The 13,222-nt window shown below is 38.2% G+C and overlaps 1 protein-coding gene across 13 annotated transcripts in view; it reads left to right on the top strand.

Annotated features, from left to right (window-relative positions):
- Positions 1 to 278: 278 nt before the first annotated feature.
- The window catches only part of AGFG1 (ArfGAP with FG repeats 1), a 70,308-nt gene continuing 57,364 nt past the window's right edge, over positions 279 to 13,222 (top strand). For 4 of the 13 annotated variants that reach the window (XM_074364423.1, XM_074364424.1, XM_074364428.1 and 1 more), the window contains exon 1: positions 281 to 728. In XM_074364423.1, the coding sequence (XP_074220524.1) occupies positions 562 to 728 (167 nt within the window). In that variant the 5' untranslated portion in view covers positions 281 to 561. Of the gene's footprint in view, positions 729 to 1,136; positions 1,631 to 13,222 lie in introns of those variants that run through there. The other 9 variants (XM_074364426.1, XM_074364433.1, XM_074364429.1 and 6 more) reach the window with 7 other exon arrangements.

Genomic DNA, 13,222 nt, shown 5'->3' on the forward strand with positions numbered 1-13,222 from the left:
CTTGTGGTTAAAGGCCCGGGATGCTGTTCAGTATCCGACAATGCATAGGATAGCCCCCACTCCCCAAAATTATCTACTCCAAAATGTCGGTAGGGGTACGGTTGAGAAACCCTGCTGTAGAGGGAACAGGAAGGGCAAGGGTACTGAGTCCCAAGTAATGTGCTTGGCACTGTCAGCGTCGCAGCAGTAACTCCTCCTGGCCAGCAGGGGGCGCCATCCGATGCTTGGCCTCCGGCCGCCCGGGGCGGGCCTCCTCTTGCCGTCCCCCTTCCTCGTCTTTTCCCCTCAGGAGAAGTCGGGAAGGTGGCGGCGGTGGCGGCGGTTGTCCCGGCCGGGCCGGTTGGTGTGGCCCGTCAGCCCGCGCTCCGCAGCGCTCGCGCCGCTTCGCCCCGCGCCGCGCCCAGCGCAGTCGAGTCGAGCCGCGGCGGCCGGTACCGCGCGGGCGGCGCGCGCTGACGGAGGGCGGCGGCCGCGGCCAGGGCGGCCGGTGGGACCGCGGGTCCCCGGCGCAGCGCCGCCCGGCTCCCGGCCCTGCCGGCCTCCTCCCTCGGCGCCGCGGCCATGGCGGCCAGCGCGAAGCGGAAGCAGGAGGAGAAGCACCTGAAGATGCTGCGGGACATGACCGGCCTCCCGCACAACCGAAAGTGCTTTGACTGCGACCAGCGCGGCCCCACCTACGTGAACATGACGGTCGGCTCCTTCGTGTGTACCTCCTGCTCCGGCAGCCTGTGAGTGCGGGGCCGCCGGGAAAGGCGGGGGGCCCTTCCCCGGGCGTGGGGCGCGGGCGGCGGGCGGCGGGGCGGAGGCCCTGCGGGGGTCGGGCCGGGGCGGCGGTTGGGGCGCGGGCTCGCGGAGGCGGGGGCGGCCGGGGCCGGGGCCGGGGCCGGGGCCGGGGGGCGGGATGCGTTGGGCCCGGGCCGCCGGGCCGGGGATGCGCTTTCGATTTCTCCGGGCGAGGGTCCAGGCCCGGCAGCCTTTGTGGGTGGGGCGTGGGGGTGGAGTGGGGTCAGGCGGGGGCGCCCCGGGTCAGTCTCTAAGGTCCCCGCGGAGCCCTCGCCGCCTCCCTCGGGCCTCGGGCCTCGGCTCTCCCTGGCGCTGACTCGGCGGGGCTGCAGGGGAGAGACGGGAGGAGGCTGGGGAGGGCTGTGCGGGTCCTTTGTGTGCCCCGCCTCTCGGCGCAGGGGCGCGGCGGTCCCGAGCGAGGCACCTGCCGGGCGCCGGTAGTGGGGGTCGGGGGAGAAGTTGGGGTGAGAGAGCAGGGACGCTTAGCCTGGGTTTTTTCCTTCGGGTCGCGAGTGAGAACGCCGGCGCTTAGAAATAGTAGAGGGTTAAAATGTTTTGATGGCAGAGATGTGAATCCCAAGGGAAAAGTTAGGCTTAATTGCAGGAGAGGGAGGCAGAGAAAGCAGAGGTTAGGTTGTGGGGGCTTTAGCTTTGTGGTCTAAAGAGAGTCTTGAGGAGTTTGGGGAAAGTTTTAATGGAAATAAGTGGGAGCTGTGTCATTGTTAATATGGTGGGAATATCTGTGAGATTTCTCCATCAATGCCCAAGTGTCCTGGCCGTGTACAGGAATGGGGAGAGATGAAAAGACAACATTATTTTAAGACTACCGTCTTGAAGTACTGGAACGGTTTGTATTTGTTCTTCTTTGCTTCATTAAGCTTTATTTTGATAAGACTTTTTTTTTTTTTTTTGCTGTGATTGAAGTTTTTTTTTTTTTTGGAGAGTTTACAGATGATTTTCGAACCTTATATGTTGTTTTTATGTACTAATTATCTTGTAATCAAAGTAAGTTATTGACGAAGTGGTAGTTGCTAAATTAATAAAATTCAGGCTTCTAAATTAAAATCTTTGTTGTGCCAAACATCTACTTAACTTCTTTCATTTGTACCATTTCTTCAAATAATGGTACCCTCCCCCCAAAAAAAACTTTATAAGGTTAATACTGAGACAAAGTATATAATATATAAAACTCATACTTGGAAAATGCGAGGCATGCCCAGTAGTACGATTTGCTTTTTTCTTAAGTTGGGCAAGTTATTAGTTTTAAACCCTGTTATTTTTTCTCAGTGAACATTTATTGGGTACCTACTAGGTTCTTTGTGAAGCCTTGGGATGAATACAGCAAAATCATTCTCTTGGTGCTTACATTCTAGTGGGGGAGATGGTGACACAATGAATAAATGAGAAAAATGTCACGGGTAAGTATGCACTAAAATAGTATGATAGGAGAGACCTTGTCTAAGAGGTTACTTATAGATTGTAGAGTCATGAAAGCACTCAGAGAAGCTGATAATCACTGATGTTACTGAATTACAGCAGAATTACAGAGCGAGGTGGTATCTAGGAGATAGTCCGGTTCATGCTCTTCATTTACAAATAAAGGTGGTGTTGGGCAACTTTATTTCTAAAATGAAGCCAGTAGTCCAATTTGTTTAAAGTACACTTGACTTTTATTATGAGAGTAATAAGTATGTCCTGTTTTTACTAAACACAAGGTCCTTTGATACATTTAAAGTATTTGCTTTGAAAAAATATATATATCCATTGATCTGGGATTTCTGACATTTCTTTGTAGCCCTTTATAATGATAAATTTAGTTTTTTACAGCAAATATGTAATATCAAGAAATATTTACAAATTGCTTCCTAGATTCTACATTTCAGAAACATATGCAAAAGGATATCTCAGTATAATGACAATTGTTCATTTTAATGGAATTTCATCTCTAATAGATGGGACTCCATATCTCTGTTGACTGGTGGGTCAACAAGTATCTTTGCTCACTTGGCCTGTGTCACCATACTGTGGGAGGCGTTAGTTCTATTTGGATCCGGCTATCCTTAAGGAGCTTGATTCTAAGTATGTAAACATAGTCATGATACATTGTAGAATTTCATTTCTTTGAATGAGCTATCCCTGAAATACATAAATAGTTAGGGAAAGCTTCAGAGATTTGATGCCTGAGCAAAGACCTTTAAAGACAAGATCCACATGGCAGGCAGTTTCATGTAGTTGAAAGAACAAGTTTTTAGGAGCAAGATAAACCTGGTTTTGAATCCCGACCCCACTTACTAGCTGAGTAGTATTGAGAATGTTGCTCAGTCTCTTTCAGTTTGAATTTTCTCATGAAAAGATGAGGATAAGGTTTACCTTACACATTTTGGATGTAGATTAGTTAGGTTGGTTTGTTTATTTTAATGGAAGTACTGGGGATTGAACCCATGACCTGGTGCATGCTAAGCACATGCTCTACCACTGAGCTCTCCCATCCCCTCTATTGTTTGTTTTTAAAGAGTTTATCCAGTGGCTTTGTGATGTTGCCTAGATTTCCCTCATATGGCTGCCTTGAACCAGTGCCCTCAGTGAACTCATGTTCTGTGATGATATCATTGGAACAATAGGGATCCCCTATCAGAGTTCCCAAATCAGAAATCTGGGATCCTAGTGAAGGAAAGATTGGATGCCAGATCAAATGTCTACTGTAGAAATACTGAAGGGATGATACATCCTGAAGATTTTTTCTTTGAAAAGCAATAATGCAGGAAAATAATTGAAGAATAATACAACTATTGAATTTAAGAATAATTATGCTTTTGTTATTTAGATGACATGGTATAATTGAAAGAATATGAATTTTGAAGTCAGATTTTGACACCACTAGCTTTGTGACTTTGGGCAAAGTATTAAACAGGGCTGCTGTCTGTAGGTTGACTTGGATCCATTCTCTCAACCTCACTTTATTTGTGATAAGATGACAATAAATAGCTTAAGGTTGTTCTGAGGATTAAGTGGTACAATTCATTGAATATTGAACATGTATTATTTTGAGGATGGGGCTAAGCAGTGTATACACAAATATGAAATAAGGTATGCGAGCTGCCACTCAGAAACCTTAATGTGCCAGGAAAATGCTGATACACAGTAAATGGTATCTACTATTAAGAATTTTAGATTTTAGGATAGTCATATCTACTGTTAAGAATTTTAGGATGGTCACATGCCTTTTATCATTTATTTAGTAGTATCATTGTTTAAATAAATTGAACAAGCATCTTGTTTATATTACTAGACTCCGCTAATCTTTTTTTTTTCAGATGACTGTACTCCATGCTTGTATGATGTTCATTCTGAATATGTAACTGAATTCATATTGTGAAACTTTAAAATAGACCTTAGATTTAGATGCAGTTAAACTGTCACTGAGGTAGAATGAGGGTGTTCTAACATTGACTTATCACTCTTTTTCTGTCTACAGAAGTACTTAGAATTATGAATGGCACTCCATTACAGCCAACAATAAAATACTGCCTTCATGTAAAAGAACTTTTAGTTAATTTAAGTACTAGGTTTAGGCCAAATTATTTGTTTTGTGGAGATTGTTAACATTAGTGTAATTCGTAAATAACAAGATAATTGTCTTATCCTTAAAGAATGATTCATAAACTTTTCAGAGAGAATTTAAATAACATTTGAGAAACACATTTTCCTCCTTAATACCAGCTATTTTATGTGGACAGTGAGTGCATTCAAACTTGGAATTTCACAGGTGGATAAAAGTAACCAGATAGTAACTTACACTCTATTAGTTTTGTGTGCATTTTGACTCTATAGTGAGTCTTTATTATAAGAATTTAAACTTAAAAATTAAAGTTGGAGAGATGGAAAGAGGCATTTAATTTGTTTTTATGCCATTACGAATGTTAGAGTGGATTGCAATATTCAGTACCACATGAGGTCACAGTGGGCAGTGATTTATATTCTTAATTCCTTTTTTTTTTTTAGTACTCATAACGTGACTATATTCAGTGAGAGATTTTGACAGCATAGTACAATTTCAATTTAGTGTAAGTGGGAAAACTTTTTGATACTGTTTGAATTGTGCAGGATAGAGGTTTTTTTTTTTTTTTTTTTTTAAAACAGTTACTCATTTAAGTCCAGGCACTAGTACATGTGTTGGGGATACAATAAAATATTTATTGAAATGAAAAATAAGGTAATAATTACTGGTTACAGTTACTGAATGTTTGCTATGTGTCAGACATTATTCTAGTAAGAAACATATGAGAAAAGGGGAGGGTGTAGTTCAGTAGTAGAGTGTGTGCTTAGCATGCACAAAGTCCTGGATTCAATCCCCAGTACCTCCATTAAAATAAATAAGCCAACAAACAAAGAAATAAACCAACCTAACCCCCCCCCCCAATTAAGATACTAAAAAAAAAATCCTATTAGGAATGTACTGTTACCTACCAAAACTTTAAATTATAAAATTAGCTTATATTCTTATTTACAATATTTATTGTAAATTGTTGTGAATTCTGTACTTGAGGGATTTAAATGGTAGATTTTACTTCATTGGGTTTTCAAATGCAGGACAGGTAGTTTATGGGTGTATCATGCATTTTTGTTTTATGGTTATGTCATGCTTTTTTAAAATTGTAGCTTTGATTAGCTTCAAATGTATATTATTTACTTTGAATTTTATTCAGAAGCTACTGTTATGTATTGTGAGTGGAATGAGATATGGTGCTGACCAGTTCTGTTACTGATTTTTTTTAATTTGGCACATCTGTACTGCCATGAATTATTTTGCTATTTTCTGTGTTGAACTGTAATTAAAACCCCTTATCCTATGCATTCAGGGTTGATAGTGGTTAGATTTATCAAAAAAGGCAACGAAGGCAAGCAGTCATAAGAAAGATAACATACACACACACATCAAACTTAGATTTTTAGATTTTAACATATAATTGTCAATTTTGCAGAGCTCTTATGTAACACTTAGGGCATTTCTTTGAATATGGTTCTGCTGATTAGATGCTCTGTCCCCGCAATATAACTTAGATTTACTTTGTGTTACATAAGATTTTTAGAATGTTAAGTTACTTTTAAAGCCATTTTCTGAGTGTAGAATTGTTCTTGATCTTTTTTTTTCAGTGTAGATCTTTTATAGTTTTTGTTAATATCAGTTAAATATCAGTTTTTCATAGTGACTCAGTTTTTAAAAGACTTCACTTAGTTTTCATGGAAACAATTCTCACTCATGTGTCATTGTTTTACATAATATTTAATTAATTTATGTGTTTACCAAATACTATACGAACTGTATTACCAAGTATTATACCAGACTGCCCTTGATAGGCATAAAACTCAGTCGGAAGGAACAGGAGAGAGGGCCTTCTAGCATGAATGTTTATTGTGCAGTAGGTGTTTGCTGGAGGTTTTTCAGCAGGAAGGACAAACATGGATTCATCCAGCAAACTGATTAAGAGAGACTCTTCTGAGGTACTTGTGAACACCTTCTGTCCTTGGAAGACTTTGACAAATGGGTTGGTGACATCGTTTGATCTTAACTTGTTACCAAGGCATTTCCTCTCAAGTTCATCTCTTTTCTTCTCTCATTTGTCTATGATTGTGGCTCAGTGTGATTGTAAACACTGACCTTTAGTCAGTTTTAAAGTAGTGGTTGTACAACTTACCTGGATTAAATTTGTGTTAAAAGTTTAAATATTATTAGCATGTTGGATTAGAAGTAAAAAGAATTGAAACATTCTTTTAAGGAACCTGCCGACCTCTGGACCTCAATTTAAAACTTATTGCCTCTTTAGACCTCTGTGTCTATTTCAGTACACTGGAAGACAAGCAAAACCCCAGGCTGATCATTTTTAGTCTTTTCTGTGCAACGTGCATAATGCTCACATTTTTTTTTTAATGTAATCCGTACCTTTATTTATTGATGACGTTTGGTGGATTAATGATGGCCATGGTTGCCTTGTTTGTAACTCTCAATAATGCTCACAGTCTTGAGAAGCTTCTGTGCAAATAATCGGGACGAGGTGCCGTTACCCTTCCCATGTTTTCTCCCACTCAGTAATGCATTTCCCAGTCCCTGTAGTCAGATCATGATTGTCCAGGAATATACATTTTGGATTCCTCTAGTGTGTATAAAAAATTCATAATCTCAGGTACTTTGTTAATAGCAGGTTCCTCGTGACAACCTTAACAGCCTCACACATGAGAGCTGTTGCCATAGAGACACCTGGTTGGACAGTGATTAGAATCAAATTCTTTAACTTAGAATAGGGATGGGAACCTTATTTGATTTGTTTGAAATACGATGAATGAGTTTTTGTTTGTTTTTTAAGTTAGAACGTTGTATTTTTCCAAAGACTCTTGAGTAAGACAGTCTCTTTTTGATTGGTACCATAGCTGTTTTTTAGAGGGAGGGAAGTCATAATAATTACACTTTGCTTGTATTCTAGTTGCTTATTTTATGAGTGAATTAACAAACTAGATCATTGTGTAAGGAATTTGATTAGGATGATGAGGAGAGTTGAAATTCTGTGTAACAGGAATATTTGCAGGGACCAGAGTATTGTTAGCTTAAAAAAGAAAAGACTATGGGGTGGGGATGGGGAGCGGTACATATGGTCACTATCTTTGGGTAGTTTAAGGCCTTTATGTGGAAGAGGTAATAGGTTTGTTCTGCAGGGGGAGATATAAGACCAGATGTGGAAGTTATAGAGAAACATAGATGTTTAGAAAAGGAAGAGGACTTTTCCTTGTGTCAGATTCTAAAAATTCTTGTTCTTCCCCCATTTTTTTGGTTAATTTTGCAAGATCTTTGATGGGGGAAGTACGAAAATCAGCAGAACTAATAATGTGGGAAGATGTGAAAACTTCCTCTTTTTTTCTTCAAATTTTTCTTTATGAATCTTGGCTCTAACTTGGAACAGTTGTTTTCAGTTAGGTACTTCTATAAAAAACATTACTAGTGTCAGTAAAGTCTAGATATTTTTGAAATTTAAAAAATTTCTCATGTTTTAAGAAAACAGCCTCCCCCCCATATATATGTCAGTTAAATTTGATTTTGAAAAGAAAGAACTTTATTTTTTATTCTTTTTTATGTTTACTTTTTAATTCAGTTTTTTAGTTTTAATCAGAAGAATACATGCACATAAAGCAAGTGCCTTTAAAAATCAAAGGCTTACAATGATCAACAGCATTCACCTGTTTTCTTCCTCCATTTCTGATAACCATAGACAGTGACTTTGAACTCTTGTCTGTTCCCTTCTATATTTACCTTAGTATTTCTAACATGCTTACAGCTATTTATTTATTTATTTATTTATTTATTTATTTATTTATTTATTTATTTATTTATTTATTTATTTAATTTTGGCTTTTATCTGTTGACTTCTGTACTGTACAAGGGGAAAGATAAGGCTTTGGCCCTCTTAACATTCTTCTCACCCTCTCCAGCTATACTCTGCATCTGTTCCTTCAATATACTATCACAATTTTTGATTAAATACTTAGTTTTTATTGCATTATGTGCATACTGTTCTCAGCTAAGTTATGTAGTATATTACTGATATGTTTTCTTTCTTGTACAACCCTTTCCCCCTGAAGTTTATAATTGTGTAGTTTTCTTCATTTGCTCTGTTTTCCATGCACATATCATTAATGTATCCTCAGGTAAGTTATCCCTGGCTGAGGTAGAAAACTTTTTCAGTATGATCAGATGCGTCAGGTGTTTGGTTTTCCTGTGTCCTGGGTACTTCTGTCATCCTCTGGTCTGGAAGTGCTGCTCTCTGGGCCTGCTCTGCAGCTGTCATCCTGAGACTTTTCTTCTGCCTTCTTTCTGGAAATTCCCTTTATGCCTAACCTGTGTTGAACCCTCTCTTTCCAGGACCCCCACATTTCCATTAGCCTCCTGATTAAAGGTTAATGGGAGATCATTTTTGAGAGCTGGATGGCTGAAAATGTCTTATTCTGCCTTCATTTTTAAATTACCAGTTTGTCTGCATTCACAAAGGTGAAAATATTTTACCCTTGGAATTTTTATGGCATCGCTTCATTGTCTTTAAACCTTCAGTATTGCTATTGAGAAATTTGATGCCGTTCTTATTACTCATCTTTTGTGCCCCATTTTCCACTCCTTCTTTGGGAGTATATAGCCCCTGCTATTCTGAAACTTACATTGAATTATTTTGGTTTAAGTCTTTTTGTTCAATGACTTAGACATTTTTTTGTACTTGTTCGCTTGGAAACTCACACATTTTTTTTAGTTCAGAGATGTTTTCTCCAACTTCTTGTGTTTTATTAAAAAGCCTGGCTGCCATTTTTCTAGGAACCAAGATGAGGGAGGCAACTGGGGGCATAGAATCTGTCATTCAGTGCGCAGGGTCTCAGATAAGCCCCCGTTTTCAGCGTAGCGCCCAGCAGCAGTCCGCAGCTGTGCTTGAGTCCAGAGTCTACTTGGTATAGTCTCTTCAGATTAAGTTTTCCCTCAGACTTCTGCCTGGTGCTTGGAGGAGTCTTTTGGATGTTGGGGAGCTGGGAATCTACTTTTGACCCTATGTAAATCCCCCCAGCCTGTGGCTTGATTCCTTTTGTGAATCTTTCAGGGGCTCTGTGGTGGGAGTTACCTTTTAGTTGGCTTCTCCCACCTCTGCAAGGGCTTATACTTTGGCTTTCTCTTCTTTGCAAATTCAGTTACTGCTGCTGTATTTTCTAGGTTTTGTTATGAGAGAACTGTAGTGTGCCTTTGGGTTGCTCCCTTGTTCTCTGTCACTCTTTGTGGGTTACTGCTGTTTTATTTCTTTACTATCAGCTCAGTGGAGTTTAGCGAGGTAGTGGAGACATTTTTGGCTTTTATCTGGAATACCTTAATTAGGTTTAAATTGTTACTTGGGTATTATTTTTTTAGGTGCTTGCCCTAAATGTTACAAGGACCTTACAGTGTAGTATTTCTGACTTTCAAAAATAAAACCCCAGAATAACAATTATGGCTTGCACATAGATTATGTGTGTGTATTTTCAGTGTTTTAACTTTGGGGTCTGGAAGATTAATATTTTGGACTATCTAACACATGCAGTATCTTGTCATCAAAAGTCTGTAGATTTTTGATAACCTGTTAAAGGCGTCTTCTATCTGTTGTAGATTTTAAATGTATTATTTTTATAATGTGAAACATCGTATGTAATATTTTTACTAAGTAACTAGGATTGGGATAGATCTAAATGTCAAATTAGCTTTATTACTTTATGCCAACATTAACAGTCACATAAATTTCCACAGCTTAATAAAAAATTTAACTGGCTTTTCCCCCGGCAGGAGAAAAACAGTTAATAAAACTAGCTAAATAAATAAGCTTTCTTATTCATCCAGCATGCATTGTTATTTGAGTTGAACAAATGGCTATTTGCAAGAGTGTTTGAGACATAGTTAAGAGTAGCATACTGGTGTACATATGGAATGAGTCACACCATCTGGTTGCAGTCGTACCTGGGTGGTGGTCGTTAAAACTAAAACTCGTGGGGATCTGCATATGACTTAATTATACTGCAAAAACATATTGGGCTCCACCAGTAGGTGACTTTGGAATTTCTTGAAACCAATTAACTGGGAAACATGCTTTCAAAATATCAATACTGCTGTTATTAAATGAGTCATTAATTTATTTTTTTCACAAAACTGGAGACTTAGAATGTGTGTTTTAGGATACAGAATGGGTGGTACTTCAGTATTGGCACTGTAAAAATGATGTGGTTTACTTGCCTAACACTTTCATCCAATAGTTATGACTAATGTCATTACAGTAGAGTGTTTTATAAACACTGAATTCACATGACAGCTAGACTAGGCTTAGCAAAAAAAGAGGAAGTGGCACCAACTTCCAGGAATACACCTTACAAATAACTAGATAAATAATTCAGTTTTGATTGAGGATTTCATTCAAGTGATCAAACTTGGTAGATGGAGAATATGATCTGCTAATGAGAAAAATTTATTGTAATTTGTGTAAAAAATGTGGTTACTGTAGATAGTAACATTGAATCTTAAGTTGACATACGTTAACACTGACTTTTGTTGCACAGTTCTGAGTCTTAACACCTGTATAGATTCATGTAACTACCACCACAGTCAGAACGTGGAACAGAACTGTTCAGTCACTCCTCAAGACTCTTCTTAACCCTTGTCTTTTCTTAACCCCTGGCCACTACTGGTCTGTTTTCTAACAATATAGTTTTTCTTTCTGGAAGTTTCATGTAAATGGAATCATACAGTATATATAGCCTTTTTAGACTGCCTTCTTTACTTAGCATAGTACCTTTAAGATTAATTCAGGTTAGTTGTTATATATTCTAGTAGTTCATTTCTCCTTATTGCTGAGTAATATTTCATTGTGTGTTTACTCATTTTTCATTTGAGGGACATTTGGGCTATCTGTAGTTTTTGATGTACATAATAAAACAACTCAGTTGTTTCATACAGCTATTTATATACAGATTTCTGGGTGAACACGTTTTTGTTTCACCTGGGTAAATATTAGGGGTAGAATTATTAGGTCATATGGTAAGTTTAATTTTATTTTAAAAATGAAAGTGTTATTGTTTGATTTGATGTCCCCTTTATACTGGTTTGGAAGATATAAATTCCGTGTTATTTTATGATCAGCATTGAAATTTTTTTTCTCCATAATAACATTCTATAGTTAATCAGTATTTTAACCTTCCCCTAATAATACAAGTGCTTTAAAAATACAAGGTAGTCTCCCTTATATACTATTGTGGTCAGAATGTTAAATTTACTCCCTCTCTGCCACCATAAATAGGATGTTTTGAAATCAGGTGATTTTTGTTTAGGTTTGCCAACACATTCCCAGTTTCTTTGCTCTTTTCTTTGCTCACTTCTTTGCATCTCAGGGCCTTCTTGTCATTTTTCTTCTTAAAATGTATACAGTATACAGTTATCCCTCGGTACGTGTGGGGGATTGATTCTAGGATGCCCCACAGACGTCCAAATTCAAGGATACTCAAGTGCCTTATGTAAGGTGCATATAATTTACACACTTTGTTCTGTATACTTTAAATCATTTCTAATTATAGTTCCTAGCACACTGTGAATACTAAGTAAATAGTTGTAAATGTAAAGTGAATTCTGTGTAAATAGTTGCCAGGCACATGGAAAAATCAAAATTTGCTTTTTGGAACTTTCTGGAGTTTTTTTCTACAATATTTTGATCTACAGTTAGTTGAATCCCTGGATACCGAGGGCCAACTGTATGTTTCCTTAGTGAAGATCTCCTGGGGGCACACTGCAGTTTCTGTTTATCTGAAAATAACATTTTTATCCTACACTTCAAAGGTATTTTTGCTGGGCTCACAACTGTCATTTTTTTCTTACCACTTAAAGATAATTTTCCACTGTTCTCTTGTTTCTGTTGAGAAGTCCACTTTCAGTCAGATCTTGTTTCCTTTGTCTTTTCTTTCTGATTGCTTTTAAGGTGTTCTCTTTATCTTTGAAGTTTCAACAAAATGTTTCTAAGTATGAATTTTATTTGTCCTGATTTTGATAAGCTGTTCTTCCTGCATCTATAGATGCATGACTTTCATTTGCTCTGAAAAATCTCAGCCAGTTGTCTCTTCAAATATTGCCTCTCCTTCATTATTTCAGTTCTGTCTCTCAAAAGCAAAATTATTTATTAGACCTTGTAATAGCCACCCCTCCCCCCTGTTTTTTTTTTTTTTTTTTTTTTCTAAAAACCCTTGTCTCTTCTGTCTCCTTATGTGCCTTTGCAGCTTTTTGGATTATTTCCTCTTTCTGTCTTCTAATTCACCAGTTCTCTCTTTTTGTGTGTCTAATCTGCTCTTTAACTGATGTGTTGAATTTTTAATTTCCACATTAATAATTTTTCATTTCTAAAAGTTCTGACTTTTAAATTTGCCTGTTTATTCTGATAATCACATATTTTTGTTCCATCTTTTGTTTATTTTAACATTTCCTATATGCTGTGTTTATATTTTGTATTTGATTACTAAAGCCTTAGGGAGAGGTGATATAAATCGATTATTTCTACTGATGTAAGCTTAGTGATTTGTTGTTTTGTGATGATTTTTATTGTTAATCTCATCTTTTATTGAATTTAGTATTTCCAGAGCCTGATAGCAGAAATTAGAAATTAGAAATGCATTTCTTTTGAGTGAATTTTCATTTTCTTTTGCTGGAAGCTAGGGATACTACCAACCTGAAGCTACTTAATTCTCCATCCAGGGTCTTAGGTTTAACAGGGATTTCTCAGGTTTACCTCTCTCATCTTGTCTTAGCTATTGTTGTTAATTGCCATCTGAGCAACATTAAAATTTTTGTATAACATGGGCTACTCTTCCGTTTTCAGCTCAGTTTTTTATTTTTTTGTCTTTTTTTCTTTTACTA

The sequence above is a fragment of the Camelus bactrianus genome, chromosome 5 (genome assembly GCF_048773025.1).
Source record: "Camelus bactrianus isolate YW-2024 breed Bactrian camel chromosome 5, ASM4877302v1, whole genome shotgun sequence".
Lineage (NCBI taxonomy): Eukaryota > Metazoa > Chordata > Mammalia > Artiodactyla > Camelidae > Camelus > Camelus bactrianus.